At 31.5% G+C, this 24,450-nt stretch overlaps 1 protein-coding gene across 1 annotated transcript; it reads right to left on the bottom strand.

The window, feature by feature from the left end:
• Positions 1-2,965: 2,965 nt before the first annotated feature.
• mre11 (double strand break repair nuclease mre11) lies at positions 2,966-20,687 on the bottom strand. The gene is made up of 12 exons (XM_014418476.3): positions 20,351-20,687; positions 20,104-20,266; positions 19,884-20,023; positions 17,251-17,441; positions 15,607-15,811; positions 13,879-14,066; positions 12,262-12,328; positions 8,704-8,903; positions 6,229-6,404; positions 6,019-6,142; positions 5,369-5,635; positions 2,966-4,453 (listed from the first exon to the last, which is right to left on the bottom strand). The coding sequence occupies exons 1-12, from the start codon at positions 20,448-20,450 to the stop codon at positions 4,355-4,357; spliced, it is 1,920 nt and encodes a 639-aa protein (XP_014273962.1). The 5' UTR covers positions 20,451-20,687; the 3' UTR covers positions 2,966-4,354.
• Positions 20,688-24,450: the final 3,763 nt, after the last annotated feature.

Genomic DNA, 24,450 nt, shown 5'->3' with positions numbered 1-24,450 from the left:
GACTGGAGGTACCCCAGGGCTTGACATCCTTTTTAATAATTTTTAATTTACTCCTTGGGCTTTCATTTCACAAAGATTGCCATTTATCTTTGACTTCCTTTTCAAGTGGTTTGCTCATTTCTGATGGTGTTAAAATTGCTTTACCCCATCCCGGAAGCGCGAGTCATTAGTTACAAAGGATGATGCAGCTGATTGGTCTGATTCTGATCTGTCTGTATAGATTATAAAGGATTCCGTTAAGTTTTAATTAGACGAGAAAAGTAGGCTTTATATTCAACTGGTTCGGTATTGTTTTTCGAGCCGAACTCAATGCAATAGCAGCAGCACTTCACTTCTGTTAGTCTTTGAACCACAACAACATAACAATAATTGTAGACTCACTAAACTTGTTAAAAGGTTTAGATTGTATGTATCCAGAACATCCGAAAATTTCCTCCATCCATTTTTACTTAAACACTCTACACAATATGGGTATGTCAGTTACATTTATATGGGTTCCAAGCCATGTAGGAATTGCAGGGAATGAACTAGCTGATCACGCTGCAAGAGAAGCACTCGCGCTTCTGGGATGGGGTAAAGCAATTTTAACACCATCAGAAATGAGCAAACCACTTGAAAAGGAAGTCAAAGATAAATGGCAATCTTTGTGGAATGAAAGCCCAAGGAGTAAATTAAAAATCATTAAAAAGGATGTCAAGCCCTGGGGTACCTCCAGTCGAAGAGAGAAGGTTGTACTAACCAGGCTGAGAATAGGTCACACAAGGCTCACCCACTCCTATCTTATTTCAAAAGAAACGCCTCCGAACTGCCAGTATTGCAACAAAAATTTGACAATAAGCCATATTTTCCAACAATTCCCATATTTCATACCACACCTTAATAGCTTAGGACTAATCCTAGATATTTCAAAAACCCTTGGTGACGATGATAAAACATAAAACAATAGAATTAGTATTTCAGTTGTTAAAATCAAAACATTTACTCACAAAAATATGACATTGAACGGAAGAAAAATTATAATCAAATTAAAAAATAAATAAAATTAAACAAATAGACGCGAATTTAAATAAAATATAAATGGTGTTTATGACCAATGAAGTTTGGCACCACTAAACTAACAAACAAACTGGTGGGTTCGCGGTATCAGATAGCAGACACAATACAGTTTTCCAATCTATATCAGTTATATTCACTCTCCTCAGTCCCTTCTCAAAATGCATTTCAAATGCTGTAAAAAAGATTGATTTCACCAATTTGCTACCCTTTGATATCAAACCCAACACATCAATGGATCTTAGGAATAAAAAAAATAAAAAAGCTACATAATGATCAAGGCTTTCAATGTACTCATAAACAAAAACCTCAACATAGTCCAATGGAAGAAGTGACTCCACAATTAATGATGCAAGTGAAAATAACTTACTTATATATAAATTATATATGAGAAGATGGTTGGGGGTGCGGTCAGAGTTTAACAAAAATAAATTTTAAAAAACTTTTTTATTAATGCCGTTTGGATCAGGATTTCTAGCCTTCACTAGGGCTAAGAGGAAAAAAAAAAAGATAACAGCCAATGAAATAAATTCATTAATGATAACATAATTAATGAAATAAAAATATAAAGTTACATAATGCAAAATGAATATTTTAATTTAGTAATAATTTAAAAATTAAAGTTATGGAAAAAACAAAAAAAGAAAATATAGGTAACTAATGAATATTTTCTTTCTATGTTTATACTGTAGAGGCTTATAAATGTTTATTAGTAACCTTATTAAAGGATTTATTTTGAAGTAATTATGATACTTCAAAAATAAATAGCTAAAATATTTGAAAGAATCATATTAAGTTACCAAACCCCTGTACAGAATATCAATTCAATTTTAGACTGCTAAATGGAGGAACATCAGTTCAATTTAAGAATGCTAAAAGGAGGAACATCAGTTCAATTTTAGACCACTAAAAGGAGGAATATCAGTTCAATTATAGACTGCTAAAAGGAGGAACATCAGTTCAATTTTAGACTGCTAAATGGAGGAACATCAGTTCAATTTTAGAATGCTAAAAGGAAGAACATCTGTTCAATTTAAGACTACTAAAAGGAGGAACATCAGTTCAATTTTAGACCACTAAAAGAAGGAATATCAGTTCAATTCTAGACTGCTAAAAGGAGGAACATCAGTTCAATTCTAGACTGCTAAGAGGAGGAACATCAGTTCAATTTCAGACTGCTAAAAGGAGGAAAATCAGTTCAATTTTAGAATGGTAAAAGGAGGAACATCAGTTTAATATTAGATTGCTAAGAGGGGGAACATCAGTTCAATTTTAGACCACTGAGAGGAGGAACATCAGTTCAATTTTAGACCACTGAGAGGAGGAACATCAGTTCAATTTTAGACCACTGAGAGGAGGAACATCAGTTCAATTTCAGACCGCTGAGAGGAGGAACATCAGTTCAATTTTAGACCGCTGAGAGGAGGAACATCAGTTCAATTTCAGACCGCTGAGAGGAGGAACATCAGTTCAATTTTAGACCGTTGAGAGGAGGAACATCAGTTCAATTTTATACTGCTAAAAGGAGGAACATCAGTTCAATTTTAGACCACTAGAAGGTGGAATATCAGTTCAATTTTGGACTGCTAAATGGAGGAACATCAGTTCAACTGTACACTTCCAGCTCTTTGCCACTGGAGGGCAGCATAAAAAATGCTCGGGGGCTTCCTTAAGCACCATAATGCTCATAGTAATTTTGATATGAGTTGGCCATAAATAAAACAATACCATAATGTTATGAGGACAGAGAGGTGTGTATAAGCAGGAACCTCACACCGTGATAAGGCAATGAGGAATATACGATAACTCTATGAGCGTATATAATATTAAAGGATAAAAAAAAAATTAATAAATATATATAACAATTTTATTTTTTGTTAATACATTTTTAAATGCATTATTGTGAGTAAAAGTATATTTATTCTAGAAGTATTCTAAAGGAACCAAATTAGTAATAGTATAATAGTATATTATATTACAATTATAAAACAAATAACTGAAATAAAAGAGAATCATACAATACAACAAAAACAAACAATATACAAAATAAACACTCTTCTGACAATATCTGCTGTATGAAATACAGTGTTGACAATTCATAAATATATAAGAATCATATATTTATCAGGGTTTCAGTCAATGAGATTTAAAAAGAAAATCTTAATTTTTTTTTAAATCTATTAGGCTGATGAATGGACTATCCATCACTTATATCATCTCATAACAAAAGTTTAATTCATTAATGTAAGTCACATACATTACATTGATAAAAAATACATAAGTAACAAACAAATAAATAAACGTGTAAGGAAACATATTCAGTTATAAAAAAATAAATAAACAGAAAAAAAAAATCGAGCAGTACTTCATAATAGCTTAGGCAGTAGGTAACTTAAACCTAAAAAAATTTAAGTTACTACGGCTTTAAGAATAAAACATTATATATTTGTTCAGATACAGGTATACATAATATTATAACATATCCTTACAATATTAAGCATTTTGGAATTTACAAAAATATACTATTCAATACATAATTTGTACAAAATTTTTTATATTTCTATAAAAATCAAATACATTTTTAACCGTTAGCACAACAGGTGGGTTTGAGGGACCCATATTTATTTATTCTTATATTCAGTGTTGTGAAATAATTTTTTTGTTTAAGTTATACTTTCCAATTTTATATAAAAAGTAGACTGATAATTGTAACTGAGTTTGACGCAACCCACCTGTTGCGTTAAGGAACTTCAAATTCAATACATTGAAGTTTAAATGTAATAATTATTTAAAAAATTGTTTGTTTATTTTAGAGTTAAGAAGTAAATGTAACATCTTAGTAATACATATCTTTAATTTTTAAAAATAAATATTGTATTCTACAAACTTTCTAACAAAAAGAGGTTCAATGTTAGATTAACAACTAAAACACGTTAGGAAGAAGAGATATCACTAAAATTAATCAAAAATGTGTATATGAAATGGCTTATTTTTACAATACTCTAAAAGGCACCTCACCATGGAATTTTATTATTGAGGCAAAAAACAAGTTCATATAATTTTTAATTATGCATAACAGTGCATAAACAAGTTTCAGAAACATATTATCAAATAAACAAGAAAACAAACAGTAAACTTTAGCCAGAAATGTTGATTCATAAAAAAAAAAAAGGTAAAAATAACAGAATATAGGTTTTAACCTAACATAGAAGTTGTGGTAACACACATTTTAAACATTAAATACTTAAAAATATCACAGTTCATAATCAGTCCAGCTCTTATGGAATTATTATTAATGATGCTAATCACTATCATCATCATTAACAAAATTATCTGATAATTTAATTTTTTTATTAGGCGATCTCGGTGCAATATCATCTATTATTGTTCTGGTATAGCGCTGTAACATAAGTTAAGGTACAACAGTTAAAATGTGAAATAGAAAACAAATATAAAATAAAAATAAATCTGTACCGCTACAACCAAGTACGGGTCAGGGGTGCAGTACTTTGTAACGAAGTGAATTATGACATTCCAACCAAACTCCAATATCTATAAAATCGCTAATGGATATGCAGTCCAATAAATTCATTTCTGTCAAATTGTGAGGAACCCATTATTATTTCGTGAAACATATCCCACAGAACCCAAATAATTTGAGATACTTGCATGAGATATGTTAAGTGTTTCTGCAATATCCTGAGTCGGAGAGTGAGGGTTGTCTGTGACCAATTGAAGACTTGAATTTGGTCATCATCAACAGTTGAAGGACAACCCAAGCACTTTGCGTCTTCTAAGTCAAAATTTCCGGCTCTGAACCGAGCAAACCACTTACAGACGGTGCTTTCTTCTAAGGCATCATCGCCATATACACTGTAAATTTTGTTAACTGTCTGTGCAGCAGATTTTCCTTTTCAGAAATAATAAATCATTAAATGAAGAAAATGAATTTTTTTCTCTTCCATTTTGAGCAAGCAAAATACCACTTAAAGATAAGGAATCTCGGTTGAAACTGATGCATAAAAGTATCTTAACTAATCCTTTTTTAGAACATATAAACATTATTGACCAAGTAAACATGATTTTATAAACACAGAGAGGATTAAATTGAAATATTTTAAAACACTACAACCGAATCTCAAATTTCTCCGAATAACGATTACCGATTTGTACCTTATTAAACGTTTCAGTCATGCACATCTTTATTTAAATTTTTAAAAATAAATTTTTTTTTGCACTAGCGTAGTGATTAGTAGTAGACGGACATGATGAAAGCACATATGGATATTTATAAAGACCATATGAATATACTTACCGATATGTTCATGGACATATTTGCAGAAGTATTGGCAGCACCGCGTGCTCTGCCCCTGGCTCTAGTCGTTGTAGTTCCCCTTGCTCTTGCACCACGCCCTCCTCTCGAGCCTCGTCCTTTAGCTGGAGGAGAAGCTATCTGCGAAGATGAAGCCAATGGGCCGAATGACGAATCATCGTCTGAATCATCATTCATTGTTATTGTTCCTCGGATTGCAGTTTTTGTATCCCTATCAGAGCGATGAGAACTTGATAGCAGCTCTACAGCCTGTAAAAAATCAACTGAGTTAATTTATTATAAACTAAAGTACAAGATATAACATATTTTTATTAGAGAAACATGTGATATAAATGAGAATCTGAAAACAATAGAGTAGTGTGCAATGTTCATTTTTTTTTTTATCCATAAGAAATAAACATTTTTTTACCGACAATGCTATGACTTACTGATTGATGCATTCCTACTTTTACTTACATAACATATAAGTTAAAACATTAATGTATCTTAAATTTTAAAAACCGATGTTTGAGTGACCTATTCAAGTGCGACTGAATATGTCTCATGGAAGGGTGATGAACCAGGTTAAAGTATAATTGGTTATATTTAAGAGCACAGAGGAATGAAAATAAGATTTTTATAATTATCCTTACATCATCCTCAATTTTTTGTTTGCTTTGCATGGTAGTTTCCATCGTTGATGAAATAGATTCTTTAATTTTGTCTTCGCTGACACTTTCTTCTTTTAATTTACCCTTGATAACTGCAATTCTATGACTGAAAATAAAAAAAGAAATATGAATTAAAATCAATCATTAACAGGATTTAAATAACATTAACGTAGGAACAGGTCATAGACTTACTGTACTAGATCTTCCAATGCTTGCTTGTCTCCTTTATCAATGAAATTTTTTACACCTATTGTTAATGCCCTTGTTAAAAGCATTGATAGAGACTTTTTGCTTCCTACTGATTCATCTAATAATTTTTCTGTTATATCTTCGACACTGGTCTCTTGTATGGCACTATCGTTCATTTCCTTTAACACAAAAATTTAACTGTAAGGCTTTTCCTCGGCAGAATAATAATAAATAAAATAAAAACTTAATTTATAAAAGAAGGACTTTATATTAGAGAGTAAACAAAGACTTCATTTTTCCCTTATGGTCCAACAAAACACTCTGTCAAGTAAAACAACTAAGTATACAATTTTAAAAATATTAGAAATTTTGATTTCAGTTTATGTATGCGTGAAATATCGGACTTAAGCATTCAGAGAAATGTAGAAACAACAAAAAATAAATTTCCAAAATATATACCTCAATAAGAAATGCTACAAATTATTAGATAATGGTTTATTACTTCTAAATAGAGAGCCATGAAAAAAAATGTAAAAGTGTTTTGTAATTACTATAATAAAAGGCTTAGCGAACCCGAAGGTTCAATGCTGATACCAATACTAATCTACATACAACTATATATTGTAATATGCTGTTTTTGAGTAAATAGTATATTTTGATGTATAAAGGGTTTTTGATATGTTTTATTTTATGTATCATTTTAATATTGTTCATTTGTTTTGTTTACCCAAAAAGCAAGCTAACTAATTTTCATTGTCCATAATAAATTCGTGATTCAAAACAAAACCAAGATGGCGGTACGTATTCTTCAGTCAACAAGTCCGTTGAATCAAGGCCATGTTGAGCAGATTCAAATATCATAAAAACTATTTTAACTCTTCCCATCATAATTGAAAATACAGTAAATTTAAGAAAAAATAGAAGTCAAGAAATAGTGCTAAAGAATAATATTCAGAAAGTAAATCATTTGCAAAAATCCCTAACTGTTGTGCGACAATCGATGTTTACATGGAACATCGAAGCAGGTTTTGGTTTTTAGATTCATTCGTTGTTTGGGCGCGCAGGAGAAATGATGTTTGCAGGATGAGGAGGTCCTCATCAATTTCTGTCCAGCAAGAGTGGACAGTTTGAAAAAGGAAGACAACCAAGAAGAAAAGCACTCTGAGTTTGGATTGCCTGGTGAGAGGACGTCCGTTGGCTGGAAGCGGGAAAATTTGGAAGCCATTGTTGTGAGAGAGACATAGCTGTTTGGAAGGACTGGAAACCATTTTTGATGATAGGACATAACATTAGAAAAAAGAAGATACCAAGAATCATCAAAAGAAGATTGTGAACTTGGTTAGTTTTGTTATACCTAAAAATATATACATGTGTAAAATAGATATTAATTTAATTAAGTGTAATTATTGTAAGTGTCTGGGAGCTACTAGTAACTTTACTATACTACTAATAAATTTTTTTATACTTTTTTTGCTATGCTTAAATAAACCTAATCTAAATCAAAATTTTATATTTTAAAATATACGTTCAAAAACTATAAATAAGAAATGTGAGAAAAAGTCTCATGCGTGGCCATCCGTGTTAAAATTGACCTAGCGACCGATGACGGATTAACTGCAATGCCATCACCGAATTACATTTACTAGGTAGAGTTTACACAATATAGTGTAGTACATTCTTCTAAATACTCTGTCCAATGTAGTACAGTCTTCTATATACTCTTTCCAATGTAGCATAACCTAAACTATCTGATAAACTTATCCTTCTTTATGAAAGGAATATGGTCCGGGTGCGGTCAGAAAAACTCAAATAGTACAATTCTACTATTTGAGTTTTTCTGACCGCACCCGGACCATATTCCTTTCATCTTTACTCACAGTCAATCAATAATCTTCCAGTATATCCTTCTTTAGTTTGAATATTCTAGGCAATAATAGTTCCCTATATTCTAACTTACGTTTCGAGACAGAACTTCTGCCTTCAGCAATTTTAAAATTGAAAAGTAACAAGAATTTCCTGCCTTTTTCCTCATCAATTTTGTTTTTGCTAGTTAACATAGATCCTAAATATGTAAACTTTGTTTAAAATTTTTAATAAAAAGAAATTGAAAAATTACTAAAATTGATTTTTTTTATTGCTAAGGTACAGGTAATGATTCAACATTTTGTAGTTTCCCTCTATCTCTGCACCCAATAAATATAATTCAGATTATAGCATTGTGGCATATAAGATATGTGTGTAAGGTTGTAGGATTTAGAAAGGAACGGATCCTTGAATGTTAATAAACACTGAACTACCGGGTAAACCGAACATAGATGGGAGGATTGAGTTAAAACTGATTTAGTTGGTTTGGAGAGGCGTCACTAGACAGATGTACATAAAGAAAGATTGGTGGCATCGGTATCGAACCTTCGGATCCAATAAGCCTTTATTATTATTATGCAAAGAACTTAAAAATGTTACTAAAATGGATCATACGTCTAATAGGTCGAAGTATTCATTGGCTTTTCTTTTTCTCTTAGTATTAGAAGTATCCCTCTTCAAGAGAACAGCATCGTCTACATTTGCTACATATTTGCTAAGGGATTGTGAGAACCTCTTTGTATTAAATTCTTCGTACTCTTCAGTAAACTCCAGTCGCAACCTGATGAGGGGCAATGTTGGCTGGTCAGGATGGCCTAATAAATAAGAAAAGATTAAATTGCAATATATGATTTATAATAATATAAATGAGGCTTTGAGATGAAAAAGGGGATAAATGATGAATATAAACCACTATTTCAAGATCATACTTAAATGCCATATTCTTCCCAATTAAGGGTACCCACCACCACCATGGGCTGTCAGTAATTAAGGAAGTTAAGGCATACGGTCTTTGCACACTCAAGACTGCAGCAGTGCTGGTTAGAATACGGCCTGGAGTTTCGACTTTTATTTCTGTGATGGACCCACAAAATGAAAACATGACACCAACTGTTAATGCCATATTTAATATTAATTTGTTAATAGACACAATTTTTTTTTCATTTCATTTTTTGTTTAAGTGTATCTTTATTTTATAAGAAGCTGTATTTATTACCTTGTATTTTTATGTTTATATGGAATAATGGTCAGTAAGGATTATTTCACCTAGCAACAAGACAACTTTCTATAGATTAATCGTCGCCTTTGTGTAGTTGGTCAAAAATCGTCACCAGACCCTTTCTGCATGAATTGTTATTAGAGCGCTGTATTGATGTGGCCTCACCAGCGTTTGAACAATTGGACTTTGAAAATCATTGTCTATCAGACCTTAAGGAGTGGATAATACTCTCTGCAGGACTTATCGGAGTTCGTCCAGAAATATTTTATTTATATTTATTAATTTTGTTCTTTATTTTATTTTGATTTTCTTTTATATTTTCAATTGTTAACTTATAAAAATAAATGTTTATAATCTGAGCCAGCGTGTTTTATCTTTGTTCTTTTTAAAGCTTTCCTTCAGAAAGAAGTTGTCATTTTGAGATGGCTTTAACACCCATCATGGTTAGAATAGGGTAGTACCCTGCAAATAACCCCCTTGTATGTCTGAAATGAACAGGAAGGGGGTCATTAAAAAAAAAAAATGGGATTATTACCCTAAAAAATTTTTCACATTATTTAGGATCCTTTTTAAAATCATGAATGCTCAATCCTTCAAAACTTAATAAATCCAATCTAATTTTACATTCAATGTTGGAGTATAAGTAGGGAAGGGAGGAGAGAAAGGTATTTGGTTTTTGGAAAAGCCAAAATTAAAATGGATATAACAACATATTGGTTTTAATAATAAATATTCCTAGATCCAGATTCCCATCAAGTCTTTGTAATTTATTTTTTATCAGATATAGAAACGTTTATAATGAATGATAAGGATCTGTATTATCGACGGCTTCTAGAAACTTAGAAAAAGGCCTTGTGCAAACAAGACCTTAATTTTGTAAAGAAAGTTTGTTTTATCTAAAACTCATGTTTTAAAGAGGGAGATAAAAATCCATATTTCATTTCCATTCAGTGAAATTGTTTGCTATTTAGTTTTATAATTTTCTTTAAAAAGAAGAATGGAAGATAATCATATACCATATCTTCAATTTGGAAAAATATGGCCGTATTATAAAATTTTTTAAGAAAGAGATTCCTTGGTTTAGAAAACTTAGTGAGTAACCAACACTTTGACAACATCTTAAGACTGGGGTTACAAAGTTTGGACTAGGATTCCAAAAGACTACAGTGAGAATCATGTCATTAAAAAGATAAGTTTATGACTTAATTTTATAAACTGAATTAAATACGACTAAAGCAATTTCTTAGTGTGTATTGGCAATAATATATTTTACAAAATTCTTATTTTACATTTACGCGATGTTTGTATTATGATTGGTAATAATAACGGTCCGCTATAATAAGTCAATATGCCAGGTCTCTTTGGGGTTCTTATGAACAATATGCTTATGAGCAGATTGATTATTATTAGATGTATTTCTTTGGAATAAGAAATACATTTTGGAAACTTGAGCAAATATGTTTTTTGATATTTCTTCTTCATAAAATTGTTAGATTTTAATGTTATATAATGAAAATAATTTTTTAGAGAAAAAAATGCTTTATTCATTCATGCTGCCCAAATACATCGGGTTGCTACATTACACAGCATACTAATCAATCCGTGATCGGACATATATAAATTACAAATTTTTACATGATATAATAAAGAAAGAAAAAAATTTTTTTTTTCTTCTTTCTCACAGTTTTCTTTTACAATCAATTCTATACACTAAATGCAAATATTTCAATTTATTCTTTTTTTTTCTTTCCCTTTCTTGTCCCTTCTATTTTACAATATTTTTTTCATTTTATCAACAAATTCACTCTCCCGAATTTCCCCTCTCAGATCTTCCCCAGTGACCCACTAAACAAATTCACCATTAGACAGCGATGTGAGTTCAAAACAGAGAAATATTAGTCACAGCAGTAGATCAGTTTACAGAAAAACAAACAAATAAATACATTTTACCAAAACAAAACTAATACATAGATTTAAAGGAAAATATAATAAAAAATTGGTTAAAAGAAATACTTGATTGGAAACATAAATAAAAAAAAATAAATAAATAAAAATAAAATAATTTAATGAATAAATAACTTAAAACGCAAATCAACAAATCCACCTACTAAAATAAATAAATAGAAAAAATAATGAATAATCTCAGAGCTAATTCCCATGCAGATGATGATGTATAATCCCCAGGGAGTCCAAAATAATATTTTCCGCCAAGATCGCAATATCCCTGATGCTAACACCTAGGTCTTCTAATTTCTGGTTTATTGACTTTTTTCAATTTACCTTGCAAATTTTTTAAAATATTTTTTACACCGAATTTTTTTTTGGCTTCTGAGAATTGTCAGGAATGGAAGAGGAAGCAAGGTTAGAAACTAGCAGGTTTATATGGTAAGGAGTTTATAATGGAAGGATTGATATCTGATTCTGGCTAGATTGGTTACATATTGGACATTGAGATCCTGATGGACGATTTGATTTGTGACAAAGCAAGAAGTATTGAGGATTTTATGAAGGACTTTAGATTGGATACGAGAGGAATTCAAAGGTTTAGCCCCAAAGCTTAATTTTGTATGTCTAGATAGACCATATTATATAAATGTAGATTAGTCTTTTGTAATGGATTAGAACTTTAGACCATTTGTCTAGTAAGTGCTGTAATAAATAGAATTGATATGCAGTTTCCTGTCTTTTCAGTCTTGTGTGAGGATTTCAAGTTAGTTGTTTGTTGTCAAGATGTAAGCCAATACACAAATAAATAAGTTTTGTTTATTTGTGTATCTTTGCTGAGTGCATCCCACGACCATCTTCTCATAATCTAATAATAATTCTTCGAAAAAAATCAATCATCTTAATTATTCATATTTAGGGTTTTCTGAACAATTTTTAAAAGTTGGATTTGTCCCCTTTTGCATCTCCAGGCCTTAAACATAAGGATTAATGATTGTTGAGTTGGTTACCTGTAAATTGTTCTCGGGCTTTAGGAAGCATTTTATTTTTTATATATTTAGCTACATAATCCTGGACCTGTAATAAAATAAAATAATATAGAATTGTACTTAAAAATGTTCATCTTAAATTTTATTTTTATCTATAGTAAGCCCTTGACTTTCGCATATAATTGGTTCCTAAAAATGTTGAATGTTCAAAAGTAGAGGAATGTAAAAAAATATGTACCAAAAACTATGTTTTAAAGTATTTATCTATCAATATGTAAATATAATGAAGTTAAAGAGTGCTAAGTGCTTTCGGGAATTTCCTTTATAAAGCTGTCAAGAGTTAGTTGAATACCACCCATTTTTTTCTTTTCTTAACATGCTCTGTCTTTCTCAATTGATTGAGCAAAGAGTGACTGTTTTCAGAATGTTTAATTATTTCGATGTTTGTTTCAATTGTATGAAGTATATGAGTCCTTGATTTCTTTTTGTACGTATCAACACAACTGTCCGATTTAAGTAATCCGATTTTCACGGTTAATTTTTGGATTTATATAAAGTCGGGGTCGGGGGTCTCGTTTCCTGATGCCCCCCCTTGCCGCGAACACCGGAAGACCCCGAAGATGCTGCGACTGCAATGCCGCCCCAGCCTAAGCATCATGCAAGCTAGGACCTGGCCTACACCTACCATCACGCCATGGTCCAGGACACGCTGGCCAGCCATCGAGGAAGAACAATGTCCTTTCAGACATCGGGCGAAGATACACGGTCTTCATCGTTTCACCCACCGTACACCTCGACGAGGGAAGCGGCTATAGGATGCGGTAGTCACCGCGACATCGAAAGCTCCAACAGCCACCAGCTAAGCACATAATATCAATATTATATATCCATGAGACCCCAATGATGTTCCTTTTATATTATTATAGATCATATTCAAATTAAAACTAACACACTAATTTAATTGCCCCTCCAGGGAATTAACATTATAAATACAGAAAATATACATGCATGGTTTTTTGAGCAGAAAGTGTCTCACAATTTCCAGCCCCCCTTTTCCATACATTAATTACAAGCATAAAATTACACTCGGGACACCTGCAGTATAGCACGAGCAGGTCCCGATGTAACACTACAGTTTTTTTGTTTCTGACTCATATTTATCAATTTATAAGGGCGAAATATTTAAATTTAAACAAATAAATTAGCAAAACACACAACATGTTGACGTACCCCCTCATGCAAGACTGAAACTGTTTTGTCCTCTTGATCTGAACAACATTGTAATCCTCTGTGATCGGATGTCCCCTCCTTTTAGGAGTGGCTTTAGCAGAGGATTAAACAGTTGAATTTTTAAAAATGTTCAAAATATTGAACTGTGCCTAAGTCAAGGGCCACCTTTATATCAACTAACTAGTAGAAAGACTAGTTTTTCTTGGGTATCTACCAAAACTTTTTTTACGGAATCCTGATATTTCTAGGTAATTTTTTTAAAATTACAGTCCATCAGAATAGTTATAATAGGACATATTAGCAAATAAACAAAAAAGACAATATCTTTATATGAATGTCAGCAATAACAACAAAGTAATAATGAACCTCAAACAATATTAGTTACTTTTTTATTTATTTTATACTCACAGCTTCATTCGTTTTGTTCGTAGGTAACTTCATATTCCAATCGGCAAGTTTGGCTGTTTCAAATACAAAAGGCCGGACAGTTTTAAGCTTGATTTGTTGTAACTCAAATTTTTTGCCTTCGATTTTGAGAATACCTACATGTTTTTCAACAGATTCACCATCACAAAGGGATGTAGCCACAGAACTACCTATTAAAGGATAAAAGAAAATCAAATAACTGAAATATACAACATAATCTTATTTAATAATTATGCATTTTCCAGAAATTTCTCATTAATTAGCTTCAATGGGAATTGAATTCGTTCTGAGTAGATACATATCAATGAAATGGTAAAAAATCTGGGACGGTATTCACCAACTGTTTCAGAAGATATTTTTATATTATTCAATATGACAATAATTTCCCTCGACTAATTTTCCAAATGAGCCTTTCAATTGGCAGATCGACTAACTCCAATTACAGAACAGAAGTAATAATATTTCTCGTTCCAAAATTTTTACATCTTTTACAAAGGTATATCAGAAATATAACAATTGACCATTAATTCAATTCTAAATTGTTATTATATCAATAATGAAAATACTATGTACCATATTTGAGGCTATTACAGAGTTTCTAGGGCTGATGGGGGTTCTAGAAACTGCATTTTATTTATTTACCTAAGTATTTATATTGCTATGTATTGACCTTTTAGCAATTCTGGATATTATTAAGGTTTTTCGCCATCTGTCCCTATACCTGGTTGAGGTGGAGTCTCTTACAGGGAACCTTTCACCTGAATATGTACACATCTGTGTTTAGTTTGCCACACGAGTCCCTTATTAGTTCTACTAACACTTAAGCGTTATAACAAAAACGACAGTTTTTGACAAAGGATCAGAAGCCAATTAAGCAGGTACAGACCCTTCCTGGGCATGTCAAACTTTCCCACCCCCTCTAGGGCCTGGGGGTGACGTCTACCTAGGGAGCATTCTGTCATCTATGGCCAAAGAGGAATTATATTCAAAAATAAGGTAATGCCCCAAAAGGGAAGTGGGAGGAAAGGGGCAGGACAACTAGACAAGGAAAAAGGGCTTTGAAGAGGAAGACTTAGACAAGAGAGGATCAGGTTGGACAGAAGCAGGAGAGTAGAAAAGCTAGAAGCAGTTTCGTACGACTTATTGTTTTTGATCTAGGATGTTCATTGAGCAATAACTCGTCTGGACGTACGATGCATGCTCTCCAACTAACACAATACCCACAACAGCAAAGAAAAACAAACAGTATCAGAGAGGTATATTGAGATGTATTGTACAGCATTTTTCTTTACAAATAGCGAAAACTGACTATGACACTTTGACTGCCAACAGTGACAGAATTCATCTCACGGAGATATATCAAATTCTTTTAAAGCTTCAAACACTGCATTAATCCACTATTCCAGACTTTAAACCAACATAATGCTCACAAAGGTAGCAAACATATATGAACGGTTTCAGACTAGAGTACTATTAACTTAAAACTGACTACAAGACAACTGATCAGCCCTATCTATTCCTTTCCTTAGTCTCCTCTTAAAATGTAGTAAAGGAGTTTGATATCATCAATTTTCACTACCCTTTTCCTCACCTAATATCAAACCCTACACATCCATGGTGCTTAGAAATAAAAAAAACAAAGAAAAAAATTTCAATATTTGTTATGCCATTTCAAGATTATTAAATAGAAATAAGAGTTGAATGACGAACCTGGCTGTACAACGACAAATCCTTTCTTTACATTGTGTTCAGGTTCAATTCGACACTCGTGCTCATGTCCCCAGAAAACAAAGTCAAAGAAATCAGGGATAAAGTCTTCAGGAATAAATCTTTTTGCTCCCCTATCGGCTCTGTTTTGATGAAGGACTAAAATGTTAAATCTCTTAGCATGATTTGCAGTTGCTTCAAAATTTACCTAAAAAAGAAATGACATGTTTGTAAATTAAATTTCTATCTATGATATTGGGTTGTAAAATAAGTTCACAGTGTTTTTCAATATTTCAATGTAATCCTCTCTGTGTTTATAAAATCATATTTACTTGGTCTATAATGTTTACATATTCTAAAAAAGAATTAGTTAAGGTGCTTTTATGCATCAGTTTCAACTGAGATTCCTTATCTTTAAGCGACATTTTACTTGTTAATGGAAGATACAAAAATTCATTTTTGTCATTTAATGATTTTTTATTTCCGAAAAGGAAAATCCACTGCACAGATGGTTAACAATATTTGCAGTGTGTATGGCGATGATGCCTTATGAAAAAACACCATCCATAAGTGGTTTGCTTAGTTTAGAACCAGAAATTTTTAAATGGAAGATGCAAAGCGCTTGGGTCGTCCTTCAACTGTTGATGACCAAATTCAAGCATGGGTCACAGATAATCCTAACTCTAGGACACAGGATATCGAAGAAATGCTTAACATATCTCATGCAAGTATCTCAAATCATTTAGGGGCTGCGGCATATGTTTCTTGAAGTGATATACAGGTTCCTCACAATTTGACGGAAAATAATTTATTGGACCGCATATTTATTAGCGATTTTCTCCTGAAATGCAATGTTAATTATCCATTTTTAAGGAGGTTGATAACTGGGGATAAAAAGTAGGTCATGTACAATAATATTGTGAGAAAAAGGTCCTGAGGAAAACGAAGTGACCCGCCTTTAACTACTCCGAAAGCAGGATTACATCCAAAAAAGGCTGTGCATTTGGTGGGATTGGAAAAGTGTCCTTTATTTTGAGCTCCTTCCGCCCAACCAGATCAGTAATTCTGCTTTATACTGTGCCCAGTTGGAACAATTAAAGGCAACGTCCAGCATGGGCTAATCGCAAAGGCATAAATTTCGATCACGATAACACCCGCCCTCACGTGTCTTTGCAGACCTGGCAGAAATTATTGGAGTTATGTGATCCCCCACCCACCCTATACACTAGACCTTGCCCCAACAGATTTTCACTTAATTCACCCTTCAAAACTATCTTAACGGGAAACACTTTAATTCGCTTGAGGACTGCAAAATGCACATAGAGGAGTTCATTGCACAAAAATCTGAGAAGTTCTGGGAGGACAGTTTTAAAAAGTTACCTGAAAGATGGCAACACGTAATAAACCAAAATGGGTCATATATAATTGATTAAAAATATTTACAAGAATCTGAAGTTTTTATTGAAATCACCAGTAAAAAACGCTACAAACTTATTTTACAACCAATATATAACAACGTAATCTTTATACTACAGGTTAACAGAGGAGTAAAAACTACGAGTTAATAAATTACCACATGGACAGCATATTCCAAAAAAAATATTGAGATGGGTAAATACCATAAAATTTATCTAATAAATAACTTACATTATTGGATGCAAATAAGCGATGCAAGCGCTCATCTTTAATGTTACTAAGCCCATATATTGCAAGGTTCGATGAACCTTTGGACATGAGAAGTGGTTTCAAGCTGATATTGTTCAAATCTGTCCATTTACCAAAGTAATTTATAAGTCCAGATGTTGATAATATATCCAATGCAGACATACGACCAAAACCTAAGAGCAGTAATAAATTATTAATAAAAATATGATAACAAAATATAAAATATAAAAAAAACATTGGTACAAGAGCCCGGAGGAAAAAAAATAATCAGTTAATTTACCCCAATTGATTACTTTAATGAAAACTATATATAGCAATTAGTTAAACTTGACGAATCTGCCAACCATAGCTAGGGGAATAAAAAATGGCAGCTGTTTCAAAACATTAAAAAAATATTAATTTTTCATAATTATGAGAGACAGCTGACCGTGGATGACTTATACGAGGAGAAGATGGTTGGGGGTGCGGTCAAAATAAAACACAAATAAGTTGATGTAACTTATTTAATTAACATTTCAGCTAGATTTTTTTGCCTTCATCAGGGCTAAGAACAAAACAAGATAACAACCAATGAATATAGAAAATAAAAAATAAAATATAAACAGAATGACATAAAGTGAATAATTTTACAGAATAGAATTAATAAAATGAAGTGATGAGAGAAGTGGAAAATAAAATGTATACATAGGTAATTGAATAAGTAGGCAAAATAACATAATTAAGGAAATAAAATAAAAATGAAGTTATATAATGCAAAGAAGTATGAATACATTAGTTATTAATAATTTAAAAATTAAAATATGGAAAAAAAATAAAATTGAGAGAAAGAAAATATATGTAACCATAATAATTAATAAAGAGGCAAAATATAAGTAAAGTTTAACAAAAGAAATGAATAGAAACAAATTATTTTGAAAACAACAATAATAATATATGGTGAACATAACTAATAACGTGGGTAAGGAAATTGAGAAAAGAAGTGGGGGGGGGGATAAAATAGAGATAGGGAAAGAAAAGAGAATAAAACGAACCTGTTAGCTTGAAATCTAACCGCCAAGTGGTATTCTGTGCCGAGAAAGGCCAAACTCTGAATTAAAAAAGACGTTACAAGAATGACTAAGTGATTTTTAGAGGAAATGTTAGGAGTGGGTAAAAAATAAAAGTAAAAAGTAGAAAATATTTAGAGCAAGAAAGCGTGTGAGAGGGTGACGACAAATGGTTTTTGGAAAATGTTAAAAATATATATATATGTACAAGGATGACAAAGTACCGGAAGATGACAAATTGTCATGAGTATTTAACAACAGTTAAAAAGAGGAAACGTATATAAGAGGGTGATGACAAATATATTAGAAAAAGTTTAAGAAGTGAAATAATACGTTAAAAAGTGGGCGAAAAAATAAAATGAAAAAAAAAATTATAAAAATTACTTTTTAAATAAATTAACTATTTGTGGATATGTTAATGATAAGTTGTACTAGTCGGTTTTTAAATTGACAGAAAAAGGTTCTAATTGGATATAGAGGCTTTCAGAGATGAGACTTTTGTCATGGTTACGAACTGTAGCAAGTATAGACGTTTTGTCAAAATCGAAGGAATGATTTAAAGAAAGAGAATGTTCCGGAAGTTTTGAGGTAGAATGATTATGTGAGGAAACAGAATATTTATGTTGTTTGATACGGTCTTTTAAGAGGTTTTTAGTTTCGCCTATGTAAGCAGAATTACAATTAAGGGTGGAGGAAGGGATGTGGTATACAATATGTGATCGGTGTAGAGGAGGGATAGGATCTTTAATTTCTATTAATAATAATTTTTCTTTTGGAGCTCCATATATTTAAAACTACTGACACTAGTTTTACTAAACTAACACTAAAAAAACCCAATAGAACATCATTTAAAGTTGAGTAAATCTGCTAAAATATGAGCCCTGACAGAGCTCTTTATGTTCATTAGTTCCCGAGATATACTTTTTTTAAAAACAATATCTCATAACTAAATAATTAAAAATCAGTAATTAGTGATTTTATTTAGGAAATCTACATTTTAGGAATCATTAGACAATGTAAATAAATTGTTCTATCATGTCACTCTCTATTTTTACTGACAGCTGTATAATATTTTTTTGTAACAGATATGTCAACACTTTACTGCATTAATGGTGGTAAATTTGAATATTGTATTAATTTTGAGACATCCCTTATTAACTGTCTCAATATGTGATACTGGTAAGAATGATCTGGTATTGTGGTGAGAAAATTACAACCAGTGCCACTACTATACTTGGATAAATTTTCCTATCCAAATTTCAGTCAGGATGCAAACTTTAAATAATGAATTATGCTTCATACGAACCAGATAAGTTATAAGTTAGTACAATAGTTGTATTGTAACAACTTTCAAATAAATACAAAAAACACAAAAACAGTAATTTTGCAGATAGAACACTTTACATTAGACAGCAGTGATTACTTCCAGGCTATCATAGATTTTCTTAGACCACAAATAAATATATTTAAAAAAAAAAATGGCAAGAATAGTACTTTTTAAGGTTCAAAGAATATGCGATTATATTACTATTAATGACTTCAAGATTTTAAAAATATAAAATTTGATACCGGAGGGGTCATCATGATTTCCGTGTATTGAGTAGACAGGAATGGATATATTCAAATTAGGGTCCAAATAGTTAACCACTTTATGATCACAATGTTTAAAGTTCTCTTCTGGATTACTGTCAAAGGAAACAGTGATTGGCCTGTAATCAGAGTAATAACTAATTAGTAAACAAATAATTCTAAGTTCAAACACAAAAATATAGTCTTTAAACAGAATTACTTGTCCCCCATGGTATACTTTCTCAACAAGGATAAACATTTGTGGAGACACTGAGTAGATGGTATGTTTTCATGGAAAAGATCTCCACCAAGGAGAATGAAATCCACTTCCTTATCTCGAGATATTTTCAATATTTCTTCGAAAGTGACAAAACTATCATTCCCTAAAATACAATACATAATATATTACAATAATATGTTAAATGATTTTCAATAACAATCACAATAACTGAATAATGTTTGCTTACCTATAATACCGTTTTTTTCGTTAACTCCCAAATGGATATCAGTTGCGATCATGATTTTGAAAACGGAATCTTCATCTCCAACACTATTGATATAATCCATGCTGTTAACTTTCAATCAAAAGTGCAATTATAAATGATAAAGAAATTGGCGCCGAAAAAGGTTACGAGCTTGTTATATTTGCCAAGGAGGTATGAAATTAAATTAAAAATTTCAATTCTTCAACGACGGAAAGCAATTCCTAATATTGGATGGACAAGTTTGCCATTGTCCTCAAATCCAAGACTTGTACAAATACTTGGTAAAAAAAGGAAGTAACAAACGTCGATATCCACACACTAGTGTGTTCTTCTGACTTTTGTGGGCTATCACATTCGATTTACACAATATTTTTATTATTAAAAGAAACAGAATAAAGATAGGGAGAATAAAAGGAAACGTAAATATTGGTAAAGTAGGTGGAAAGTGATAAATAATACTAGATAACCTACAAATTCCACTTTTATTCTAGAATGTTCGTCTTATATTTACTAATTTAATTACTCAAGAATATAATGTCTTGACAAACTTTTATTTGTGCTCTTTTAAATTAAAAATAAACTATTATAAAGTCAATAGAAACAAAGTATTTACACAGAATCGATCGAATTTTAAAGTATACATTCTTAAACTACAGTTAATTATTGAATCTAAAGGTTGTGGAAATTCTTGTACCAGGTAATCCAAGTAGTACAAGAGCCCAAGAGGAGAAAAAGGCAGTTATTTCACCCTAATTTTTGATTACTTTAATGAAAACTATACATAATTACAAGTAAAAATTGATGAGTCTGCCAAGTATAGGTAGGGGGATTAAAAAATGGCGGCTGTTTCAACACGATAAAAAAATCAATTTTTCATTCGGAGCTCTATATCTTACAAAGTAGCCACAACACAAGAAAACCTAAGAGAACGTCATTTAAAGAAGAGTAAATTTGCTAAAATATGAGTCCTAATAGAGTTATTTACGTTCAATAGTTCTCGAGATATAGCTTTTTAAAAAGCCATATTTCATAAAAATGTTGTTTGGAACGTACTGAAAGAAAATGTTGTTTGGAACGTACTGAAAGATCAGTAGTTGGTGAATTTATTTTGAAAAATCTATATCTCAAAAACTATTTGATGTACAGATGTATATTAGCACTCAAATTAAAGCTAGTTTAATCAGCTATAAAGTAGTTTATGACGTTTATTTTCGTAGGAGTAGTAGTTTTCAAGAAATATGCTAAAATAAATTGATTTATAGTTGTACGGACGTCATATAGTTTGAGATAAAGATTTCTCAAAATAAATGAACTAACTACTGGTATATCTGTACATTTTTATGAAATGTTGCTTTTTAAAAGGCTATGTTTCGAGAACTATTGGACGAAAATATCTCTATTACGGCTAATATTTCAGCAAATTTACTCTTCTTTAAATAATGTACTTTTAGATTTTCTAGTGTTGTTGGTAGTTTTTAAGATATAGAGCTCCGAATGAAAACTTAATGTTTTTTCAAGGTTTTGAAACAGCCGCAATTTTTTATTCCCCCTACCTATACTTGGCAGACTCATCAATTTTGACTATTAATTATACATAGTTTTCATTAAAGTAATCTAAAATTGGGGTGAGATAACTGGCTGTTTTTCTACTCGGCTCTTGTACTGTATCCATGTCATGCAAGGTTCGAGGGACTAATTCACGATCAGAATGGTAAAACCTTTAAAGTAAAGAAAACCAATCAAACTATGAATTTCGAATGTGTAACCGGTTGTGGATAAGGTACTATGCACTTGGAGTCGATTATTTTAAAGCCATAAAACTGGTATTCTTATTATATAGTTAAGGGCGATTCTAAAAAAAATCTGGAAGATCGCTGATTGACCGTATGTATTATTAATAAATGGAATATGGTCCGGGTGCGGTAAAAAAAAAACTCAAATAGTGACAACTATTTGTCCAGACATGGTTTTAAGAATGGGGTAAAGTTGTGGATGTAAAAATATAAAAAGAATGTATACGCATTTTTAGTTTCACAACAAAAATTTAAAATATAATTATTCTGTACATTTATAATTATTATTATTTTTTTTTTACAATAAATATGAGTAATTGCATCCTTGCAATTTCAACTTTCGTCATCTTCAAAAATCAATTGCATTACGTAACGTTGGGATTTGTAATGTAACAAAATGAACTATCACATCTTTTAAAATCTGAAAAAAAAAATAATAAGTAATACACTTATAATAAAAATATTCATCAAGTCTTAACCTATCAATTTTCTGATTATTCCACACCTACGTTTCGGCCCTTCCGTCCATTCTCAAGGATACTTATTAATTAAGAATTTTAATTTCACTCTTAGCATTAGAAATTACTTCAAAACCTTCTGTATTATAAATGTCAGCTGCCTGGCCTTACGAAAGAATAAAAAAGTAGTGTAGAAAAATAGAGAAAGTTATGTTAAATGGAGAAATATTTCCTTCTTTTACCATGTTAAATCGATATAACATATAACTTGGTTGAGAGTCTGTTAAATGGAGAATGACGTCACGAAACAGACAAGCTGAGCTCGTTACCGTTTTGTATGTTGTGTTTGATTACTTGCCCGCAGTTTATGTTTTAATTGTGTATTAGCAGTATTTTGGATATTTTAAAAATTAATAAAGCAATGCATGACAATAATAATAATAATAATAATAATAATGTAATGACAGCTGTCAATTAGCTTATCTTGATTCTCTTCCTCACAAATTAGAAGACCAACAAAGCAATGAGGGGCCCTATTTTCACACAGCTTCCACTTTTCATCCAATTTAGGCATGTTGTAATAATAAATTACTTTAATCAAAATTAAGAAGTAAAAAATAGCATGAAGTTTTGGAAGGAAAGGTTATAAAACAAGTTCCTCAGACAATCCTCTAGGAGCTCTTATGCATTTAACATATAACATAACTTTTAATATAGCTGCTCACAATCATATACTTATAATATTTAACATGGTAAAACATTTTACATTTAACACAATATCATGAATACCTCAATTATATCACAGATATAGTTGAATGAATTTACTGAATTTGATGTCCCAAGAACCTGTTTTACCAGCATCTCTGGGGCAACTGTTGCGAGCCTTCCTTCTACGCCACAATCCCTGATGAAGACCTGAAACTCAGGTCGTAACGTCGGCATAAAATAAATAAATATGGTTTTGTTTATTTATGTTGTTCTTTGCTGACCGCACCCCCCGACAACCTTCTCCAATCAAAAACTAAAATATAATCTGACAAAGGCAGAATAGCTTGAAATAGGAGTTTTCATGATGTTGTGTTAAATGTAAAATGTTTTACCATGTTAAATGTTATAAGTACAGGATTGTAAGCAGCCCTATTTTAAAGTCATGTTAAATGTATAAGATCGGATTTTCTAAGCAACTTGTTTAATAACTTATCCTTCCAAAACTTCTTGTTATTGTTTACTTATAAGTTTTGATTGAAGTAAGTTATTACAACATGCTTAAATTGAGTGAAAAGTAAAAGTTGTGTGAATGTTTGGTGTGACACACTACTGAGTGTCTTGTTGATCTTCTAACTTGTGAAACATTGGAAGAGAATCAAAATGAGCTAATTGACAAACGTCATTACATTATTATTATTGTCAGCCATTGCTTTATTAGCTTTAAAAACATCCAAAACAATACTATCACAATCAAAAAACAAACTCCGAGCAAGTAACCTAACACAACAAACAAAGCGGTGACGAGCTCAGCTGGTCTGTTGCGTGACGTCATTCTCCATTTACCTGACCTAGTAACAGACTCTCAACCGTGTTTATATGCTATATCGTTTTAACATGGTAAACGAAGGAAATATTTCTCCATTTAACATGTTTCTCTATTTAACACGCTTTAACATGTTAAACATAAGATCATGAAACCCCTAATGTTTTAGACAACACTCTAGCTGTGACATTCAGATTAAGGTAGGATAGTTTATTATACAGAATATTTTGGGAAGGAGTTTTTAATGTGAAGAGTGTAATTGAAATTGCTAATAGCCGGAAGGGCCGAAACGTAGGAGTG

This window comes from Halyomorpha halys, unplaced genomic scaffold (assembly GCF_000696795.3).
Source record: "Halyomorpha halys isolate HHAL.00 unplaced genomic scaffold, Hhal_1.1 Scaffold197.1, whole genome shotgun sequence".
Taxonomy (NCBI): Eukaryota; Metazoa; Arthropoda; class Insecta; order Hemiptera; family Pentatomidae; genus Halyomorpha; species Halyomorpha halys.
This window is presented reverse-complemented; position numbering and strand designations above follow the sequence as displayed.

Excerpts from the sequence above, each read along its gene's own strand:
- mre11 (XM_014418476.3), bottom strand. The coding sequence starts at position 20,450 with ATGGATTATATCAATAGTGTTGGAGATGAAGATTCCGTTTTCAAAATC. Across the intron at positions 14,067-15,606 it reads ATTTGTCGTTGTACAGCCAG|GTAGTTCTGTGGCTACATCC; the intron begins GTTCGTCATTCA and ends ATCCTTTAATAG. Across the intron at positions 5,636-6,018 it reads AACAAAAAATTGAGGATGAT|GCTGTAGAGCTGCTATCAAG; the intron begins GTAAGGATAATT and ends GATTTTTTACAG.